General features: G+C 41.5%; 1 protein-coding gene across 1 annotated transcript; it reads right to left on the bottom strand.

Moving 5' to 3' along the window:
* Positions 1 to 3,149: 3,149 nt before the first annotated feature.
* MOS (MOS proto-oncogene, serine/threonine kinase) lies at positions 3,150 to 4,294 on the bottom strand. The gene is given in 2 exon segments (XM_017861649.1): positions 3,150 to 3,814; positions 3,816 to 4,294. Coding segments are annotated over 2 exon segments (1,038 nt in total). The 3' UTR covers positions 3,150 to 3,255.
* Positions 4,295 to 21,323: the final 17,029 nt, after the last annotated feature.

Below are 21,323 nucleotides of genomic sequence, written 5' to 3'. Positions count from 1 at the left end.
AGCCAGGATGGTCTCGATCTCCTGACCTCGTGATCCGCCCGTCTCGGCCTCCCAAAGTGCTGGGATTACAGGCTTGAGCCACCGCGCCCGGCCAGTTATGTATTTTTTTAAGTGGGTTAGGTAAATATCTATTTCTCCTTCTTTTGAGTCTCTTTTTAAAAACCCAGAATAAACATTTAATTTTGTCAAATGTATTCTCAGCATATGTTCTTACTCTTTTAACCTGCTAATATGAATTAAGACAATAGATTTTCTAATATGAAACTATTCTTGCATCTTGGAAGAAATTCACTTGATTAAAATAACATGTGCATGATTATAAAATTAACTCTTAGATTCTGTATGCTAATATTTACTTAGGACAGTGATAGTTTTTTACACTGATAGTTTTAAACAAGATTGATCTGTCATTTCTTTTTTAAAAGCAATCTTTATCGGGTTTTGATGTAAATGTTATTCTTTTTTTTTGAAATGGACTTTCGTTCTTGTTGCCTAGTCTGGAGTGCAATGGTGCCATCTCGGCTCACTGCAACCTCCACATCCCAGGTTAAAGCGATTCTCCTTCCTCAGCCTCCCAAGTAGCTGGGATTACAGGCATGTGCTACCACGCCTGACTAATTTTCTATTTTTGATAGAGATGGGGTTTCATCATGTTGGCCAGGCTGGTCTCAAACTCCCAACCTCAGGTGATCCACCCACCTTGGCCTCCCAAGGTGCTGGGATTACAGGCATGAGCCACCGCACCTGCCCATATTATCTTTCTTAATACTTGTTTTTGCACTATTAAGTATGCCTTTACTTCATATTAAGTATGACTTGATGTGTATGCCAAAGAGCATACTTTGACTATTAGCTGCTACAGAGGGAGCAGTCATGTGCCTGTTCTACCTCTCACCAGGGTGGTTTTCCAACAACTCAGACTTCTTTCATCTGCTTGTTTCCTTCCAATATGGCACTTCTGTGGGTTTCTTCATGCAGCCACAACCTTCTTTCTCTCCAAAGCAAACCAGGCCCAGGAGGCTTCTGTGCCTGTCCAGTATACCCTGCCCTGTCCCCAGGGTGACCCCCTCCTGTCCAGCAGCTGAATTTTGCCACCAATTTCTGAGCTCTGCATGGCTGGATCTTGTGTAACACCTGCTCTTCCTTCTTTTTCTAGCAACTCGTCTAACCTCAGCACTGTTTGATCTCATTCCTGTTCTCTGATTTCTTTCCCAACATTTACACTTCCCAGTGGGCTCTTATTCTCCAGGGAACCTAATTTTGCAGGTCTCTCTGGGATCTGTCACTGCTGGGTCCCTTGGTCCCCACCCCCTGCCCCGACGCCAGCCACTCCTTACCCTTCCTGCTCTCTTTCCTTAAGGCTCCATTCAGTCTTTAGTTATCACATTTTAGGGTTTGTTTTCTCTCTCCCAGTTTCACTGATTATGGAGCCTACAGTGTTTATTCCCCCTTCTTCACCTTGTCATTCTATGTGGTCTCCAGGTGAAGGGAAGACACTATTGTAATTTAAACTTACCGTGAATTCCTATTGCCACAATAGTCAAAGAAGGGGGCAGGGCACAGTGACTCAAGCCTGTAATCCTAGCACTTTGTGAGACTGACATGGGGCGAGGGGGATCACTTGAGGTCAGGAGTTCGAGACCAGCCTGGCCAACATGGTGAAACCTCTTTACTAAAAATACAAAAATTAGTTGGGTGTGGTGGCACGTGCCTGTAATCTCAGCTACTGGGGAGGCAGAGGTTGCAGTGAGCCAAAATCGTGCCACTACACTCCAGCCTGGGTGATGGAATGAGACTCCATCTCAAATAATAATAATAATAATCAGAGAAGGGAATTCTTTATTGGTATATAGGTGGTTTTTTCCCCCAACTACCTGGACAGAATTAGCAGCACTCTGTCAATGTTATACATGGCCACAGATAGCTCCCTTTTGCTTTTCTCAATAATAGTTCCAAACCATGGTGTCACTCTGTAGACCCCCCTACCCTCAACCACTCTTAACAGAAAAAAATAGAAGCTCACAGATGTGGGCTTCCCCAGTCCCCTTTTTCCTATTGTAAATGTGTCTGTAAAGTCATTGTGCCCCCACCCTTGGCTCCCATCTTGGGAAGAGATGTTCTTTCTCTCCAAGATGACAATCTCTTCCCCTAGGTACTACGCTTCATCCCTTCTACAAGTATCTAAACTTTATCAATTATCTTTGCCTCTGGTGGCTCATTTTACAAATAAAATTATTTCTTTCAACCTAAAACTAAATGAAACCAGATAAAAAATCTGAAAACATTTCTGTGTCTCTGACCCCCTTTTAAGGTTCCTGCCTCTCCCTCCTTAACAGTGCATGCACAGCCTCTGCTTCAGGGCCTTGCCATTCCCTCTGCCAGCCACTGCATCAGCCTTGTCTTCCACCATGCACAGAAACTGCTGTTGCTAAAAGAAAGTCAAAGTTGTCCCAATGACAAAATCCAATCACCTCGTCCTTTAAAACCTATGTACCAACACCCGTTGTTTTGATGTCTAGAGTGGGCAACCTAGTTCTATTTGTCTGTTCTTTTCCATCCAAATGTTAAATTTCATGATTCCTCAGGGTTTTCATTTTCCCCTCACATCATATAATCTTTATCTTCTACTTCTGAGTCCCAATACCAGGTAAAAATGACCCAGTTTAGAAGTGTTTTCGTAAAATGTTTCTACTCATTGCAATGCACAAGTTAAAAATATTACAATAAGTCATTTATAATTCCTTTGACTGTAAATGTGCCTCAGTGTATGAATTTTATGTGTGAAGGTCATTACAAACAAGAAGTTTTACTGGGGGGAGTAGTAGGAAAGCATTACTTATTTTTAAAAAAGTTTTTACTGATTTGGTGTGGGAGCAAGTACACTGTTAATAGTTGGAATTTATGTGGTAGGTATGGGATATATATGGACTTATAGAAAATTTTGACATTTCTGCAGTGGAGTTCTGCTTTGGACAAAGTGTTTTATCAGCAACAAATTTGAATAAATGAAATACTATCAATGGAGGGCAAAGCACATGACTATATGAATAAGATTAGTTACTAACAGTACTGAGACAACAGGTACTAGATTTGTGGCTTTGCCATGTGTCGTAGAAAAAGCATTGGAGACTAAAGGAGTTTTTAGTAACTTTATTTTCTAAAACTCCATCCCACAAATATGTTTTCTTCGACATCTCCACTTCCTTTAAAAACAAACAGAATCAGACACAAACTTATCTTGACCCAGGTTTTCAGTCAGCCGAATTCAGCTTTCAAAGAGGTGAGATCCACCAAAAGCAGCCGCGCGCTCGGCCTCTGCGCCGCGCTGGGTCTCCAGCAGCGCCGGATGACGTCCCCAAGGCGCTGCCCGGGGAGCGAGTCCTGGAAGACGGCAGCGGAGAGAGACGGGCGCAGATCGTAGGCCACCACTGCGTACAGTATGTGCTGCCGCTCCCCCGAATAGGGCGCCTGCTTGGTAGTCATTTGCCAGAGAGTGATGGCAAAGGAATAAATGTCGGCTTTGGGCGTCACTCCCTCTCCTTTCAGGAGTTCCGGGGCGCGGTGGGTGTAGGTGCCTCCTAGGGGGTATAGGGGTGTCTGGAAGCACAGCAGATCTTCCAACTTCTCAGAGCAACCGAAGTCACTAATTTTACAGACATCCTGCTCACTGATCAAGATGTTCGCGGGCTTCAGGTCCAAGTGCACAATGCTTTGCGAGTGGAGGAAGAGCAGGCCGTTCACAACATCTAGGGAGTACCTGAGACACTTTCCCAAAGTTAACGGTCCTCCAGTGTGGCAGTGAGGCTCCCCGCGTCCCCTCAGGGTGGCCGGCGGCGCCGTAGATGACTTGGTGTAAAGTGACGTTGCCACCGAACTCCATGATGATGGTCCCTAGGCTGTTGGACCCCGCGGGAGTGCGCGTGCTGGCAGCCACCACGCGCACGATGTTATCGTGGCGCAGCCTTGCTACGTTGAGCTCAGCCCAGAAACTCCGCCGAGATGCTAGTCGGTTCTTGGTGCACTTGTTCACTTGCTTTATGGCCACAGGAACACCGTGGTAAGTCGCCTTGTACACCGAGCCAAATCCTCCGGCTCCCAGCCTCTGCAGCAAGCACACCTGCTCCCAGTCAATGGAGCACCAAGCCAGGCGGCGCGGCAGCCGCGGGGCCCGAGGAGGAGTGGCCCCCAGAAGCAGCTTCGCAGGGAGCTCTGAGGGACTGCTGCAGGGCCGCGCGTCCACCGACGGGGAAAACTCGCTGGGGAGGTGGGGGCGTAGGGCCAGGGGCGAGGGCATCGCACTTTGCAGGGGGACACCAGGGCCGCTGGGGTGAATGAAAAGACCAGGGGAAACCGCGGGACTTTGGAAACATGACTGACTACTCCTTGGCTCCACCCCTATCCCTTTTCTCCTTTTCCTTCATTTGTTTCAAATGAGCTACATCTGTGCTGTCACTCAGCAAGAGTTTTTATCAGATGGAGGGAGAAACCGGAATGAAGCACAGCAATCCCTTTCAGATGAAAGCATTTCCCTTCCACACTTGAAGTGAATTCTTATAAAAACAAGCTCATGCCAGATAAACAGCATGGAGCTGCCCCAGAACTCACCCCTCTTTTACATTATTTGTTTAACTATAATGAAATACTTTTTTTCAAGTCACATCCGCTGCACATTATTAGTCCTTAGACTAAAGAGACCACAAAGCACAATGAAATTGTTTCACACTTTGCAGGCTATAATGATTGTTAGTGTCATTCTCCAGCTGCATTAAATCACTTCCAGCAGTTATTGGCTGAGAGTTAAAATGCAAACAGCAGACATTTGTTTAACCAATTACAGGGAAAAACTAGGTGCAACATTCATATGGATAAAAAATTGCAACCTTAACAATCCAAATAGAATCACTGATACAGGTCATAACACACAGCTAAATTCATCAGTGGAAAGGAGAATCCCCTGACAGTCTATGCAGCTTACACAGCAAATTAGCAAGAAGTCTTAGCAACATACTGACTTTGTAACAATCCTTCCCTTCCAAGGCGATTTGGCCCACCCGGTCAGCTCACTTGCAAGAGAGATTCTAGACTTTGCAGTGAATGAGTTACAGAAGTTTTGAACCAGAGTTGGGGGAGAAAAAAGAACAGAAATGATTCAGAGCTGTGATCAGGGCTTCAAATAATAACACATATGGGAGAATTGTAGAAGAGGAAAAATCTGAAGAAATAAAAATGGCACAAAATCACTGGTACCTACATATAATGTAGAAAACCAGAAGTTGGAATGAAATTCAGGGTATTGGCCATCAAACAAGTTCTTCCTTTCTGATTTTTATAATGAAAATTAATTTTCTACCAAGTGCAGTGAGTCATGCCTATAATCCCAGTGCTTTAGGAGGCTGAGGTGGAAGGACCACTTGAGGCCAAGAATTTGAGACCTGACTCTACAAAAAGTAATAATAAAGTTAGCTGAGTGTGGTGGTGCACTCCTGTAGTCCTAGCTACTTTGGAGGCTGGGGCGGGAGGAGACTTGAACTGAGGAGTTTGAAGCTGCAGTGAGCTATGATTGTGCCACTGCACACCCGGCTGGATAATAGAGCAAGACCCTGACTCTAAGCAAAAAATTAATTTTCATACCATATTTTTGGAAAAAGGACCAATAATACCATATTCATGAGAAACACGCACGCACACACACACACACACACACACACAAATGTTAGGATATTTAAAAAAATCAAATGGTAGCCTGGCACGGTGGCTCACGCCTGTAATCCCAGCATTTTGGGAGGCCGGGCAGGTGGATCATGAGGTCAGGAGATCGAGACCATCCTGGCTAACACAGTGAAACACCATCTCTACTAAAAATACAAAAAATTAGCCGGGCATGGTGGCGGGCACCTGTAGTCCCAGCTACTTAGGAGGCTGAGGCAGGAGAATGACCTGAACCCGGGAGGCGGAGCTTGCAGTGAGTTGAGATGGTGCCACTGCACTCCAGCTTGGGCGACAGAGCGGAGGAAAAAAAAAAAAATTCAAATGGTAAAGTTCCCTTCTTCTAAAGTACCTATGTGCTAGGTTATGTGTAACCACATTTTAATGATAGCAGTTGTATGTTTCTGAAGTATATTGACTTTGAGAAGGTAAATTAATAAACGTGAACCATTTACAGAAGCAATTTGAGGTCTGTGAAGCCCTGGAATAGGATTTCTATTCTGTACTACCTGTGTGGCTTAGTATGTGATCTAGTGTGTATATAGTATTATAATATTTAACCTGCTTGAGCTTCAATCTTTTTTTTTTTTTTTTTTTGAGACAGAGTTTCGCTCCTGTTGCCCAGGCTGGAGTGCAATGGCATGATCTTGGCTCACTGCAACCTCCACTCCCTGGGTTCAAGCGATTCTCCCGCCTCAGCTCCCGAGTAGCTGGGATTACAGGCGTGTGCCACCATGCCCAGCTAATTTTTGTATTTTTAGTAGAGACAGAGTTTCATCATGTTGGCCAGGCTGGTCTCGAACTCCTGACCCCAGGTGATCCACCTGCCTCAGCCTCCCAAAGTGCTTGGATTAAGGCGTGAGCCACCATCCCTGGCCAACTCTATGGAATATTTTAGTAGAAAGATTGTTGTGTGCAATCGTGTCAAATCCTAAATATAAAAGGATGCCAATGAATAGAGAAAAATAAAGTAATACACTTATATTCTATAATAAATCTACATTGCAAAATTTACTCAGTAACTGTCACAGGGTTGGGATTATAATTCAGGGCTCCGAAATGATTATATAATAGTGCTGTGAATATTAGCAGAATAAGAGTGCCGTAACCCCCTAGATAAGTCACATAATGCAAGATAATGTGACTTATTATATAATCTTTATTTTTAAGATAATCGCATAAACAATTCATTTTCAAAGTTGGTTTTAATCTTTACACAAAACATAAGATATTGGTGAAAATGTGGCAGTCTGTGTATTTATAAACCCCAAGTTCATTAGATCCATCATCTGCCAATCTGCCCAAGAATATTTAATTGAATATCCAATTTACAACAGCCTTTGTTTTCTTTTTTAAGGTATCTTAAAATATTTATTTTACTCAGCAAATTGCACTTACCCTGAAAGCAGGATATATCTCCCTATTTATTTTTTATCCCCTGTAACACAGTGAACATATTTCTTATTATGTTCTTACTTTACTTTTGCTTTTTTCTTTTTGAGACAGTGTCTCGCTATGTCACCCAGGCTGGAGTGCAGTGGTGTGATCTTGGCTCACTGTAACCTCTGCCTCCTCGGCTCAAGCGATCCTCCCACCTCAGCCTCCTGAGTAGCTGGGACCACAGGCACACACCACTGCACCCAACTAATTTTTGTATTTTTTTTTTTATAGAGATGGGGTTGTACCATGTTGTCCAGACTGGTCTTGAACTCCTGAGGTCAAGTAATCTGCCCGCCTCAGCTTCCCAAAATGCTAGGATTACAGGGCACTGTGCTCGGTCCTTAAGTTTAATGTTTAATCCTGATTTGGTTACCAAATATGTGTGCACTGTGTAATATTTTGGATCTCAAAAGTGGGTAAAGCTTTAAGCATGGTGGTAAAAGGCTCTTAGGGGCCAGATGGCCTGGGTTTCTTACCATCCCAGTGCCTGTTTCCTTATCTGCAAAATGAGGAAAATATGCCCACCTCAGGATTGTTGTGAAGAGTAACGGAGTTTCAAATACTTAGATCAGGGCCTCAATGCTAATTATCATTTATAAAACTCATTTAAAAAACCATGTGTACGGGCTTATATGAATAAGAAACAGATTTGTTAGGTAGTATTGGTTTAAAAGTATCCTGTCAGGGCTGAAGTAACTCGTTTTCACTTTAAACTAACATAAAATGTGAGTATTTTTCTGCTCTTGAATTTTGAGGTTAAAGATATAAAATCCTGCTGTATTACTGGTAGAATATATAGTAAAAAAGTGAGTGGGAGGAGGGGGTTAACATTAATCCGATCAAATGCAATGAGCCTATGTCATCCCCTAAACAAAGGCAAAGAGCAAAATGTGTTGATAACAGGGAATTCTCCTTGGAATTACATAGGAAACAAAGGAAAAGAGAAACTGCACCTCCTGAGGAGCGAAATGCTCTCGTGTGCTTAGCGCACAGGCTTTACGTGTTTTGTTCTTTGATTGGCAGCATGACTATAAAGATACTTCCGTATTAAACATCATATTTATCACAAGAGTAACAACAGATACCAGAACGGATAGCTCCTTTTAACTGGACTTTAATCAGAGCCTGAGGATCGCGGATCGTGGGAGAGCGTCCTCCTGACCAACGTGGTTGGCCTTCTGGGCACGCTGGGCCTGAGCCGCCCCAGCTTCCTGGGCGCGCACCGGGTTCCACGGGTACCGGGGACGGCGGGACGCTGCGGCCTCCCTGCCTCCTGCACTTGCTGCGCTGGGGCCGAGGAGGTGGCTCTGCCTTTCTTGATTCCCCAGTCTCTGGAAGACAAGCCACCCTCGCCGCCTCCTGGCCTCGCCCGCTGGGGCGTTTGTGCTTTTCCTAGCGCACGGGGTTTCGGCGCTCTGGTGCCCGGAAGCACGTGGGCGAGGCCGTCGGTCCCCGAAAGACGCTCAGAGTGCGCCCAGCCTGCCCTTCTGCGTACGCAACAAATTTTCCTTTTTCTTTGGAGTCATCACGTCGCCTTTTGGAAGGCAGTCTTAAAAGGCGGTGAAACTCCACAGCAGTCTCAACCGCGCACAGAACCCCACCGACGGCGGCCGCGCTTGCGCATGCGCACCCTTGACCGCCGCCCGAGTCCTGGCAGGGGACGGCCCGGTTAAGCGATCTCCGGTTACAGCGGATTCCAGAGGTTACAGTGGATTCCAGAGGTTACAGTGCGAAGAGTGTGAGTATTGCAGCCGTGCGAGATTAGTATTGTTGGTTACAACCGTGAATTTCATGGTCGAAATTTCATTTTGCCTTTTTTAAGACTAAAAGTTAAGCTGTCGATGAATATGTACGCTTTACTAAAATTCCCATACAAAGATTATAGAGTCAAACTTGAAAAACATATATATATATATATTTTTTACTTCGGTGGGATTATACTATTGACATTCTGAAATTTGAATTTTATACTTAGCAATATAACAGACTTGTTTCTATATCAGTAAAGTACATATAAAGCTACTTTAATTTTTATATGGTCAATATAATATGGTCAGGGGCAGATCTAAATTTGTGGATTGCATGGAGCACGTCCCTGGATGTGACCAGCGCACACTCTCTGTTTCCATGCGGGGAGGTTGGGATTGGTTGCGTCCACTTTGCCCTGATCGCTTGGATTTTGTATTTTGACTCGAGATATGCAAATACATTTTTACTTCTCTAAATACAGCTAAACTTCACAAAAGGTTTTAAGACATGCAAATATGTTTCAAACTGGTTTTGGAAACCTTTGAATTTAATGATATCTTGCAATTTTCTCATATTTTTAAGAACATAAAATGCTTATAGATATTTGAAAATTTGAAATTTGATCTGATTGAAATGCGGCTATCTTGAATGATTTTGTCCAATTTATGATCACACACTGGCATCCTCCCTCAAGCCAGACTATGTTTGCTTGCTTGTTTTTGTTTTGTTTTGTTTGTTTTTTGAGACAGCATCTCACACTCTGTCTCCCAGGCTGGAGTGGAGTGCACGATCACAGTTCACTACAGCCTCCACCTCCCTGTGCTCAAGCTTTCCTCCCACTTCGGCCTCCCAAAGTGCTGAGATTACAGGCGTGAGATCCACGCCTGGCCTCAGAAAATGCTTTCTAACTTTGTATTTAGTATTTACTAAATTCTGTATCTTTCACTGATAAATGTGTCAAAATAATAGGTTGTTTGAATAAAGGATCCAAAAGTAATACACTCTATTCAATTCACCATCTTTACTCAATTTTAAGCAAAATTGTCCCGTGTGTATCATTAGGGACTCTTGGCCTCTTATAGATTGAATGTGATTTAATCAACTGCAATAATTATTTTTGCTGCTCAAATTGACACACTTTGGCCAGTGGGGGGCCCTGTTGTGTTCTTTTGACACAGTCCCATTGATCTGAATTATTTCTTGCCTCGTGGTACATACAGCAAGTTGCCTCAGGCTCATAATAGCTCCTGGAATCAGTCATTTCTCCAGGGTATCCTGGAAAGATGCCATAATCTCAGCATTAAGTGCACATATTAGGTTCATTCTCTTAAGCCCTTGTTACTAGTTCGTTTTAACTGACAGAATTGGAAAACATATACTCTTTTTTTTCTTTTAAAAGCATAGGTTTCTATTGATATTTCTAATTCAGTTCTGACAGTATGATTCCCAATTAAAGCATTTCAATTTTATTATTTTCCTTCTCTTTCCTTATACTTGAAAGCTTGATTTCAAACAAATTAATCTAATTACTAATTTATCTGATAAAATTATTAAATAAAATTTAAGATTTCTTTGCAGTTATTTATCCTTATACTGTATGCCACTAAGATGTGTAATCAAATTATTTTCTTGTAGAGTCATGCCTCATAGCTCATTCTGTGAGACTTTGTTTTATATAAATCATGTATGATTAATTTGTTTTCAGTTCTGGGAGGTTGTCAGTATAACTAGCTGGCAGTTTTCCTAGAAGGTGGCAGTTTTCAGCCAAGAGGTTTTATTCTTTTGTGATAATAAACCTTTGAGTATGGTAGAAAACTGTTCTGAGTCTACCTTATGAAACGTGGGTGAAGGGAAAATCAAGCAAACGAATTTCCCCAGTTCTGTATGAAAATTTCATTTAGCCATTATCTGATCATTACGTAGTGACCAGGTGCAACATTACACGCAGAAGGTTCATATGCACAGGTTCTGGATGGCACCCAATTCTGTCTTCTACTATTCAGCTTCTGGGAATATTAGAACCCACATAGCTTCATGTATTTCATTACAATTTAATTTAGTAAATAGTACTGATATTAAAGCCTTTAAAATTTCTTCTCTCTCTTCTTTGAGCTTCCTTTTATAATATATAACATTTTCCTACCAACATATTATTATATTATACCAAAGTTTACAATGCGTAAATCCAAGTGATTCTCTAAGTTGATTTTATCATAACCTAGTCCCCAAATCTTTAATTTTCCTCTTTCTCTAGTTTCTCTTTATGTATACAGAATGTATCTTCTTAATGCTTCTTAGTCGACTAAGATTTTTATTTTTGAAATACAAACAATTCCTTTCTCACCTGGCCTTCTGCAGTCTAGAGTTATCTGAGAAGAGACTTAACTTATTTTCAGTCATTCTAAAATGTTCAAATATTCTGCCTTTTCTTTCTTTTATTTTCTTTAGGCGGAGTTTCACTGTTGTTGCCCAGGTTGGAGCGCAATGGCATGATCTCGGCTCCCTACAACCTCCGGCTCCTGGATTCAAGCACTTCTCCTGCTTCAGCCTCCCAAGTAGCTGGGATTACAAGTGTGCACCACCATGCTCAGCGAATTTTGTATTTTTAGTGGAGATGGGGTTTCACCATGTTAATCAGGCTGGTCTCGAACTCCTGACCTCAAGTGATCCACCTGCCTCGGCCTCCCAAAATACTGAGATTACAGGTATGAGCCACAATTCCCGGCCATATTCTGCCTTTTCTAGATGGAAAAATATTCTAATTATTTCTAGGACGTGCCTTCTTAATGGCTTGAGGATTGCAGTGCTAATGCTTTGAGGCTGAATTTTTCTTTGTTCTAATTTTTTTATTTTTTAAAACTTTACAATACACCATGGCAGGTACCATCTGCCTGATAGGTATGAGGAAAGATGACTGCCAGCCCACTTTCTAAAACCCCAGGTAGGGCATGTTTCTAATCGGGGCACCGATCACCTGCACCAGTGAATCAAGACCAGCAGGTTCTCTGCAAGTGCCCTAGCACACCAGGACACTCAGAATGTGACTTGAGTCTTGGTGAGGCTGAGTTTTATATGAGATTAAGAGGCACTCTATAGCAAAGCTCTGGGCATCTCCAGTTGGCATCTTTGAAAGTGGAACACCAGGACACTTGTTGGAACTCTACTCAAGGCGATTTTAGGTGACTCTAGGGGCAGAGGAAGAGGAAGTCAATTATTCGGTCTTTAGCTGTTGTGAGATGGGGACAGGGTATGGTCTTAGTGAGTCACACTTGAACAGGAAATTGACAGGACTTCCCAGTGGTTCTCTCAACATCTTTAGTGAGATTTTGGTTCCATTCTTCGCAACTTGTGTCAGAACCTAATCTTTCCATGTATACATGAAACAATCCTCCTTTAAATGTTTCCGGATATCATAGTTCCAGGATCCACAAAGGGGAAATTAAAATTTGGGGTCACCCCTGGTGTACCTATTACAGATTTAAAAGACCATGCACTATAATGGTCTGTTACAAACTGAGGAAGGCTGGAAGTGCCCTGCTGACATTTAGACATGGTGGTGCCCATGGAAAGTCGATCTAGCCTAGGGAGGAAAGCAGGATATCCTCTTATTGGATGTTATAGGAAAGATATAAGGAAGGAGGTGTGAAACCGAGGCTAGACAAAAAGATTTAATTTTTGATACCTACCCAAGACCAGAGGGTGCTGAGCTAGAGTGGAGTCTAAACATGGTAACACAGGATAGCAAAGACAGGTGAGGAGGTGAAGTCCACAGGAAGACGAGGCTCACCAAAGTCTGGAGGCTCATCCGCAACCTTCTTTGCTGAGCTCAGGTTCCCTACTACTCCAAATTCTTGTGGAAATGAGGATTATAGTTTCAAACTTTAAATTAATGCTCTGTCACATCCTGATCTGTACACAGGAAGAGGAAATAGAGCACGCACACACCAGTGGCTCAACTCCCCAGCCTTCTTAGAATCTTAAGTTTTGTTTGCTCTGTTGATATTTTTGTGTGTAAATGTAACAAATATGAGAAATTAATTTAACAACTTTCATAGCCCATTTACTGAGTAGCCCAGAACATATCTGAGAATCAATTTTCTCTGTGCAGGGGATCCCTGGTAAGCAGTGAAGTGTGTGGGGAGGGCACCTGCCTCAAGTGGGGCTGCAGTGCGTCTGGGAGTGGAGAGTGGGATAATCGTCAAGCGAAATCCTTTCTCCTCCACTCAGGAGACCAGTGGACACTTACTAAATGTTCCCCTATTATTCACAGAAACATTTGCTTTAGGCTTTAGTATTTATTAGCTCACCACAGTGTAATTCTTAACAATCCATGGAACAGTCAGCGGGAAGTTGACTTGAGATTTATATATCCCAATTATCACTGACACTTTATTTTCAGAAAAAGTGAGTTGCCAGTTACCAAAACAGAATTGCTCGGTCCCTTCCACCATTGAATATTGATGCAGCGCTTGCCCATTGACTATGTCCTATTATATAACCAGATGTTATAATAACTTGAGTCCATATTGGTCCTCACATTTAGCCCAACCCAAGCATGGTGGGAAAAGGGGTGGACAATAATTTGCCCCAGATGGCCCCACAGGGGATAGCAGACATATTGTATCTAGTGTCATGTTTCCACGAAAAGGATCAGTGTTGAGTTGGTGCATTTAGCAACCTTGTCGATCCAGGTGAAGTAGGACTGTGACTCCAGATTTTAACAGTAGCCAGTGTCAGAAGAAGTAGGGGACCAGGCTGCTGCCTCATGCCTGTAATCCCAGCACTTTGGGAGCCCAAGGTGGGCGGATCACAAGGTCAGGAGATCAAGACCATCCTGGCTAACATGGCAAAACCCCATCCCTACTAAAAATAACACAAAAATTATCCAGGTGTGGTGGTGTGTGCCTGTAGTTCCAGCTACTTGGGAGGCTGAGGCAGAATCGCTTGAACCTGGGAGGCAGAGGTTGCAGTGAACTGAGATTGCACCACTGCACTCCAGCCTGGGCGACAGAGCAAGACACCATCTCAAAAAAAAAAAAAAAAAAAAAAAAAAAAGATAGGGGCAGGGAAACACTAGAAGAAATATAGGATATTATTCAAAATTAGTCACCATTTTAAATAACTTGGGTTTTACGTTGTATTGTCCCTTGTTAATTGTTTCCTGTGCTTTTATCTTACACTACTCCTTGGTTTGTTTTATTAAATAACCCACACCATGTCTTCCATGTTCCTATCCTCCCTAATCAATATATTACCAATGTAATGGGTAATTATAATATTTGGCTCTAGTTTAGGCCATCGGTTTAAATTCCATTGCACTACTTGATGGCATCAAGTTGGAGTAGACACATCAACATATTATTGTTAGTGGTATTAACAGGGAAAGAGAAAACTGTATTAGCCTGATTCCTAAGAGAGCTCATGACAACTGAGAATTACTTATGATAATTTTTCAATATAGAAACAAAATTAGGCATAGCATTGACAGAACAGGAACAGGTGCATTTGATTTACTACAGTCCACAGTTAACCACTGTATTAGTTAGAGTTCTTAGGTTCCAAGAGGTAGTAGAACCCAACTTAAGCAAAGAAATGTATTAGAAAGATTCTGGAGGATTACAGACCCAATGGGAACCTTAAGAACCATGCTCCAAAGTAGGCAAGAAGTTAGTTCCTAGAGAACCAGGAAGCAGGAGCCACGGCAGTGGTCCCAGCAGAAAGCTAGGGCCAGAATACCACCACTGGATTGATTCTTCAGCAGTTCCTTTAGTCTTCAAAGGAAGCAACCCACAGGCCAATTGTGTTCATTTTCTGACTTCCTGGCTGTACCAGTGTACCGATAGATAGGACATGATCATTTTGCCTCTTTTTTTGGGAGGCAGGCACCTAAAAATACTATTTCAACCAGACCATGAACATTTGGAGGGAATTAATTTCTCTGAATGTGCAGCTGAAGGCAACGAATGTCCTCTGTATTTACCAGGGGACCCACCTCTGGCAAAGACCAGAGCAACAGAGGGGAGTGGAGGTTTAAGCTACCCCAGGGTACCTAATTCCTGCATTCAGCTGTGATGGCTGTCAGTCCTGTAAGCCCCTCATGCTATTTCATGCTCATTGTTTAGGTTACAATAGAGGATTCTGGCCGGGCCTGGTGGCTTATGCCTGTAATCCCAAAACTTTGGGAGGCTGAGGCGGTAGGATCACTCGATCCCCAGAGTTTGAGACCAGCCTGGGCAACAAACACCCTGTCTCTACTAAAAGTTAAAAAAAAACTAGCCTGGTGTGGTGGCACACACCTGTAGTCCTAGCTACTAAGGAGACTGAAGCGGGAGAATTGCTTGACCCCAGGAGGTCAAGGCTGCTGTGAGCCGAGATCTTGCCACTGCACTCTAGCCTGGGTGACAAAGTGAGACCCTGTCTCAAGAAAAAGAAGAATAGAGGATTCCAAAGACTCTAGTTTTGAATAACCCAGTTATAGTCCCTCCCAAAATGTACTCTCCACCCATTTAAGGACAGTTTCTTTTTCCCCTCAGGACTATAATGAATAGTTCTTACACCCTCTCAGGAAGGGGAGAGTGACCCGTGATGACAGGTAATGCATCAGGCTTGTGTGGCTTGCTTGGAGTGTCAGCACGATTTAGTCAAATTGCACACTCATGGCTCCATAAGTTCCAGTGGCTATGGAGGTTCTTTTCACTTCTTAGGGTCTCCAGGTCTGGCTGATCATCATATTCCATTTCTCTTGGTTATCATGATTGGTGCAGTGTGTGTCAGTTGCTGGAATACTCTACAGCAATGAAGAAACAGTGCTCTTAGGAGTATGCTTGTCTGAGAATAAAGTGAATGTAAAATAAGGCAGAACAATGTTTGAATTCTTAGGACTAATTCTGCATAAAGTTAGAGCTCTTCAAGGACGCATCAGTTCTGTGATCCAGGAAATAAATTATTTTTGGAGAAATAGCGAGTATGGGGAAGACCTGGTTGGAATTGAGATAGAATTTCCCCATAGGGGCCGAGCGCGATGGCTCACACCTGTAATCCCAGCACTTTGGGAGGCTGAGGTGGGTGGATCACAAGGTCAGGAGTTCAAGACAAGTGTGGCCAACATGGTGAAACCCCGTCTCTACTAAAAATACAAAAATTAGCTGGGCATGGTGGTGCATTCCTGTAATCCCAGTTACCTGGGAGGCTGAGGCAGGAGAATTGCCTGACCCGGGAGACAGAGGTTGCAGTGAGCCAAGATCGCGCCACTGTACCCCAGTCTAGGCTACAGAGTGAGACTCTGTCTCAAAAATAAAAAAAAACCCAAAAATTTCCCTATAGGTAAGTGAGATAGGAAGCCCCTGCTCACCACCATCTCCCTTCCTTACCTAGCTCTTGTCACCCAGAGGCAACTATTTTTAAACTTTTGAGATGGATGTTTGGGTATTTACCTTCTGTTTTGGCATATACTTTTGTAGCTCTCCTATTCCAAAGTTGATGGCTATTGTGCCTACTGCTTAGTTACCATTTTGCGTTTTCCCTTTACTTTTTAAAAATTTTGTTTTATTTATTTATTGTTTTGAGACAGACTCCCATTCTGTTGCCCAGGCTAGAGTGCAGTGGCACGATCTCAGCTCATTGCAACCTCCGACTCCCGGGTTCAAGCAATTCTCCCACCTTAGCCTCCCAAGTAGCTGAGATTACAGGTACATGCCACCACGCCTGGCTAATTTTTATATTTTTAGTAGAGAAAGGGTTTCACCATGTTGGCCAGGCTGGCCTCAAACTTCTGACCTCAAGTAACCTGCCCACCTGAGCCTCCCAAAGTGCTGGTATTACAGACGTGAGCCACCACACCTGGCCTCCCTTTACTTTTATTCCTAGAATTCTCTTGGTTTGGATTCACTTTTTCCTGAATCCCAGGCCTTCCCCTTATCTGATTTGTTTTCTTTCTATTTATTTATTTATTTGAGACAAGATCTCACTCTGTTACTCAGGCTGGAGTGTAGTGGCGTGAACTCACTGCAGCCTCAACCTCCCGGGCTCAAGTGATTCTCCCACCTCAGCCTCCCGAGTAACTGGGACTACATGCTCGTGCCATCACACCCAGCTAATTTTTGTATTTTTTGTAGATATAGGGTCTCACTATGTTGCTCAGGCTGATCTCAAACTCCTGAGCTCAGGCCATCTGCCCACCTCGGCCTCCTGAAGTATTGGGATTACAGGCGTGAGCCAGCATGTCTGGCCTATGTTCTTATTTTGGTGAAATACATCCTTCAGTAGCTTCCTGAAAAATAATACATGGGAGATCATTTGTTCCAGTCCCTACATGCCTGATAATGTGTTTTACTCTGACATTTGATCAATAATTTGGTCCAAATTGTATATTGAAATTAATTTTCTTTCACAATTTTAAGAACATCTATAGAGAAGTCTAATGCTTTCCTCCTGGCACTCTGCATGTAACTAATTTTTGTTTTTGTGGAATTTTTTAGGATATTCTCTGAATTAGATATCTATTGTGGCAAAACAAATTATCTCTAAACTTAGTGGGTTTGATTTAACATTTATTATCTCATTGTTTCCATTTGGTCAGGAACTAGGTGCAGTTTAGCTAGGCCCTCTGGCTCAGGGACTCTCAAAACACTGCAATGAGGGTTTCAGCTGGGGCTGCAGTAAGGTTTGTTATAATTAATATAATTTTCTTCTGCTTTCACAGACTTCTCATCAAGCTGGAGATAATGAAATAATATTTAAACTGCTGAGAGAGAGAAAAAAAAATCAACCTACCATTCTTTAACTAGCAAAAATATTGTTTAGAAATGAAGATGAAATAGACTTTTTCAGGCAAATGGAAACTGAGAGAATTTGTTGCCTATAGACCTGTACTTTCAAAATACAAAAGAGAAATGATACCAGATAGAAACCTGGACATATACAGAGCAATAAAGAATATTGGAAATGGTAAATATGGGCTAAAGCAAAAGATTTTTCTTATTTTTCAATTGTCTCTAGAAGACAATTGAATATTTAAAATAGTAGTAATAGTAGTAATAATAATAATGCATTGTTGGATTTGAAGCATATATAGAAATCATGATGACAATGGCACAAACGAAACGAAGGAAAAATGGAAGGCTGTTGTTCTAAGGTTCACATTATAACTGAAGTAACGTAATATTTTATGAAGGTAGGCTAGGGTAAGTTAAGGATATATATTGAAACCTTAGAAGAACCATTAAAACAGTAAAACTAGGAGGTATAGCTAATAATCCAAGAGTGGAGGTTAAAAAACATCCCAAAACATAATAAACCTAAAGAGGGTGGGAAGAAAAGGAACAAAATATCTATATAATATATAGAAAGGTAATAGTTAGATGATATATTTAAACCAAAACCTGTCAATAATCAAATTAAACATAAGTGGTCTAAACAGTCCAATTAAAAGGCAGAGACTGTTGGACTGGATAAAAATAGCTAAAGCTATTTTGTTTATAAGAAAACTAGGTTAAATATAAATATTCCTATAAAGCAAAAGTAAAAGGATAGAAAATGATAAAACATTAGTCAAAGACTAGTGAAAAGAAAGTTGAAATGGCTATATTAACAGCAAGAAAAAAACATAATTTGAAATAGAACTTTTACTAGGAATTAAGAAGGATATTTCAGAATGGTAAAGGAATCAAGGAACGTAGCAATCCTAAATGGATATGATAGAGCTTTAAAATTAATAAAGCAAAAAAGTTGAAACGGAAAGAGGCTATCTACAATTATAGTTGAAGATAAACACTCTTCCTTCAGTGACTGGTAAAACAAGCAGACAAAAAATGTCAATTATACAGAAAAAGGGAACAATGCTTATATTAGAGTTCTCCAGAGAAACAGAACCAACAGGATCGATCTATTATCTATCTATCTATCTATCTATCTATCTATCTATCTATCTATCTATCTATCATCTATCAACATTTAAGGAATTGACTCATGACTGTAGGGGCTTGGCAAATCCAAAAGCTGTAGGGTAGGCTGGCAGGCTGGAGACTCAGGGAAGAGTTGTCTTTCAGGTCCACAGGCAGTCTCCTGGCAAAACTCTTTCTTGCTTGGAAGAGGCTAGTCTTTGTTCTATTAAGGCCTTCAGTTAACTGGATACATCAGCCTATTCACATTATGAAGGGTGATCTGCTTAATTCAAAGTCCACTGATTCAAATGTTAATTTCATAGAAAACAAAAGTGATGTTTCCCACAGAAGCATCCAGACTAACATTTGACCAAATATCTGGGCACTGTGACCCAGCCAAGCTATTATACATAAAGTTAATCATCGTAACTCTGATCAGACTTGACCCAAAAACTGACAAACTACATATTATTTTCAAGTTTGCATGGAACATTTGCCAGGACAAGCCATAAAACCAGTGTCACTAGATTTAAAAGGATTAATATCAAAGTGCATCCTCACATCACAATGAAGTTAAATTCATTAAGAGGAAGATATATGGAAGCTTCGTAAATATGTGGAAATTAGATCATATACTTCCAAAGAATTTATGAATTTAAGAAATCACAAAGAATGATATAAAATATTTTTAGCTGAATAAAACCGAAAACTGTATATATCAAAATTTTTGGTATGCAGCTAAAGCAGTGCTTGGAGAAAAGCTTATAGCTTTAATTATTTATATTAGAAAAAAGTCTAAAGTAATTCATGTAAGCTTTCATCTTAAACTAGAAATAGAGTAAGTTATGGAAAGTAACCAATAGAAAAGTAAATGAAACAAGTTGCTTTATTTTAAAACTGACAAACTTCTAGCTTGACTGCTCAAGAAAATTGAAAGTAGACACAAATTATGAATATTTGGAATGAATAAGAGCATATCACTACAGAGCCTAAAGATCTTTTTTTTGACAGTTTAAAAAATCAGCTTTATTGATATAATTTACATACAATAAAATTCACTAATTTGAATTGTACAGTATGAATTTTTGTAATCTATAGTCATATAACTGCCACCACAACCAAGATTTAAGTTATTTTCATCACCCCCCAAAGCATCTGGTCTTTTATTATTAAGTGTAATGTTAGCTGTTGGATTTTTGTAGATGAACTTTATTTATTTATTATTATTATTATACTTTAAGTTCTAGGGTACATATGCACAACGTGCAGGTTTGTTACATATGTATATATCAGGCTGTTGCCATGTTGTTGCTGCACCCATCAACCATCCACTCATCAGCTCATCATTTACATGAGAAAACTCCCAAATTGCCGTCCTCCTCCCCCCCCCTCCCCATAATAGGGCCCCGGTTGTGAATCCCCTCCCAGTCCAAGATCTCATTGTTCAATTTCCCACCCTATGAGGAGAACAATGTGTGTTGTTTCTGTTCCTCGCGATAGTTGTCTGAGAATGATGGTTCCAAGCGCACTAGTCCCTACAAAACACAAAACTCACCCTTTTTATGCTGCAAGCCTAAAATCTTAAAGGGATTTAAAGAAAAGATGAACCAACTTTATGCTAATGTATTGACAACTTAAAGGACACATTCCTTTAGAAAAAAATACCAAAACTGGGCCAGGTCAGTGCTTCACACCTTAATCCCACATTTGGAGGCGAGGCGGAGTACACCTAATCAGGAGTTTGAGATAAGCCGTCAACATGGTGAAACACCACCTCTACTAGAAAAGTGTACAAAACCAATTAGCCGGTGTGTGGCACATGCTGTAACCCAGCTACTCCGGGCTGATCCAAAAAATCACTTGAACTGGGAGGGTGGAGTGTGCAGTGATCAGAATGCCGCCACTGCACTCCAGCCTGGGCGACAAGAGCCGATAACTCTGTTCCTCAAAAAAAAAAAAAAAAAAAAAAAAATTACCAAAACTGACTAAAAAGAATAAAAATTGAAATACCTATATTGTGTTAAATAATTTTAATAATAAAGATATTTTAGTAAAGATACCTGGACTATAAGGCTTCACACTTAATTATAAATATTAAGGAAAAAAGTAATACCAACCTTATTCAGAGTCGTTCAGAAAATAGAGGCGTATCCATTTTTCTAACTCATTTTAAGAAATAGCATCATTCTAATATCAAAAGCAAACAAGGACATTGCAAAGAAGAAGGGGAAGAAGGAAGAGGAGGAGAAAGGGAAGTGGGAGATGGAGAAGAAGGAAGGCAATTACAAAGCAATATTTCTCATGAACATAAACACAATTTTTAAAAAAGTATTAACAGGCCGGGCATGGTGGCTCACACCCATAATCCCAGCACTTTGGAAGGCCGAGGCGGGTGGATCACAAGGTCAGGAGTTCGAGACCAGCATGACCAACATGGTGAAACCCTGTCTCTATAGCGGAGAATGGTGGCACATGCCTGTAATCCCAGCTACTTAGGAGGCTGAGGCAGGAGAATCACTTGAACCCAGGAGGCGGAGGTTGCAGTGA

Source organism: Rhinopithecus bieti, unplaced genomic scaffold (assembly GCF_001698545.2).
Source record: "Rhinopithecus bieti isolate Rb0 unplaced genomic scaffold, ASM169854v2 scaffold_62033, whole genome shotgun sequence".
NCBI lineage: Eukaryota > Metazoa > Chordata > Mammalia > Primates > Cercopithecidae > Rhinopithecus > Rhinopithecus bieti.
This window is presented reverse-complemented; position numbering and strand designations above follow the sequence as displayed.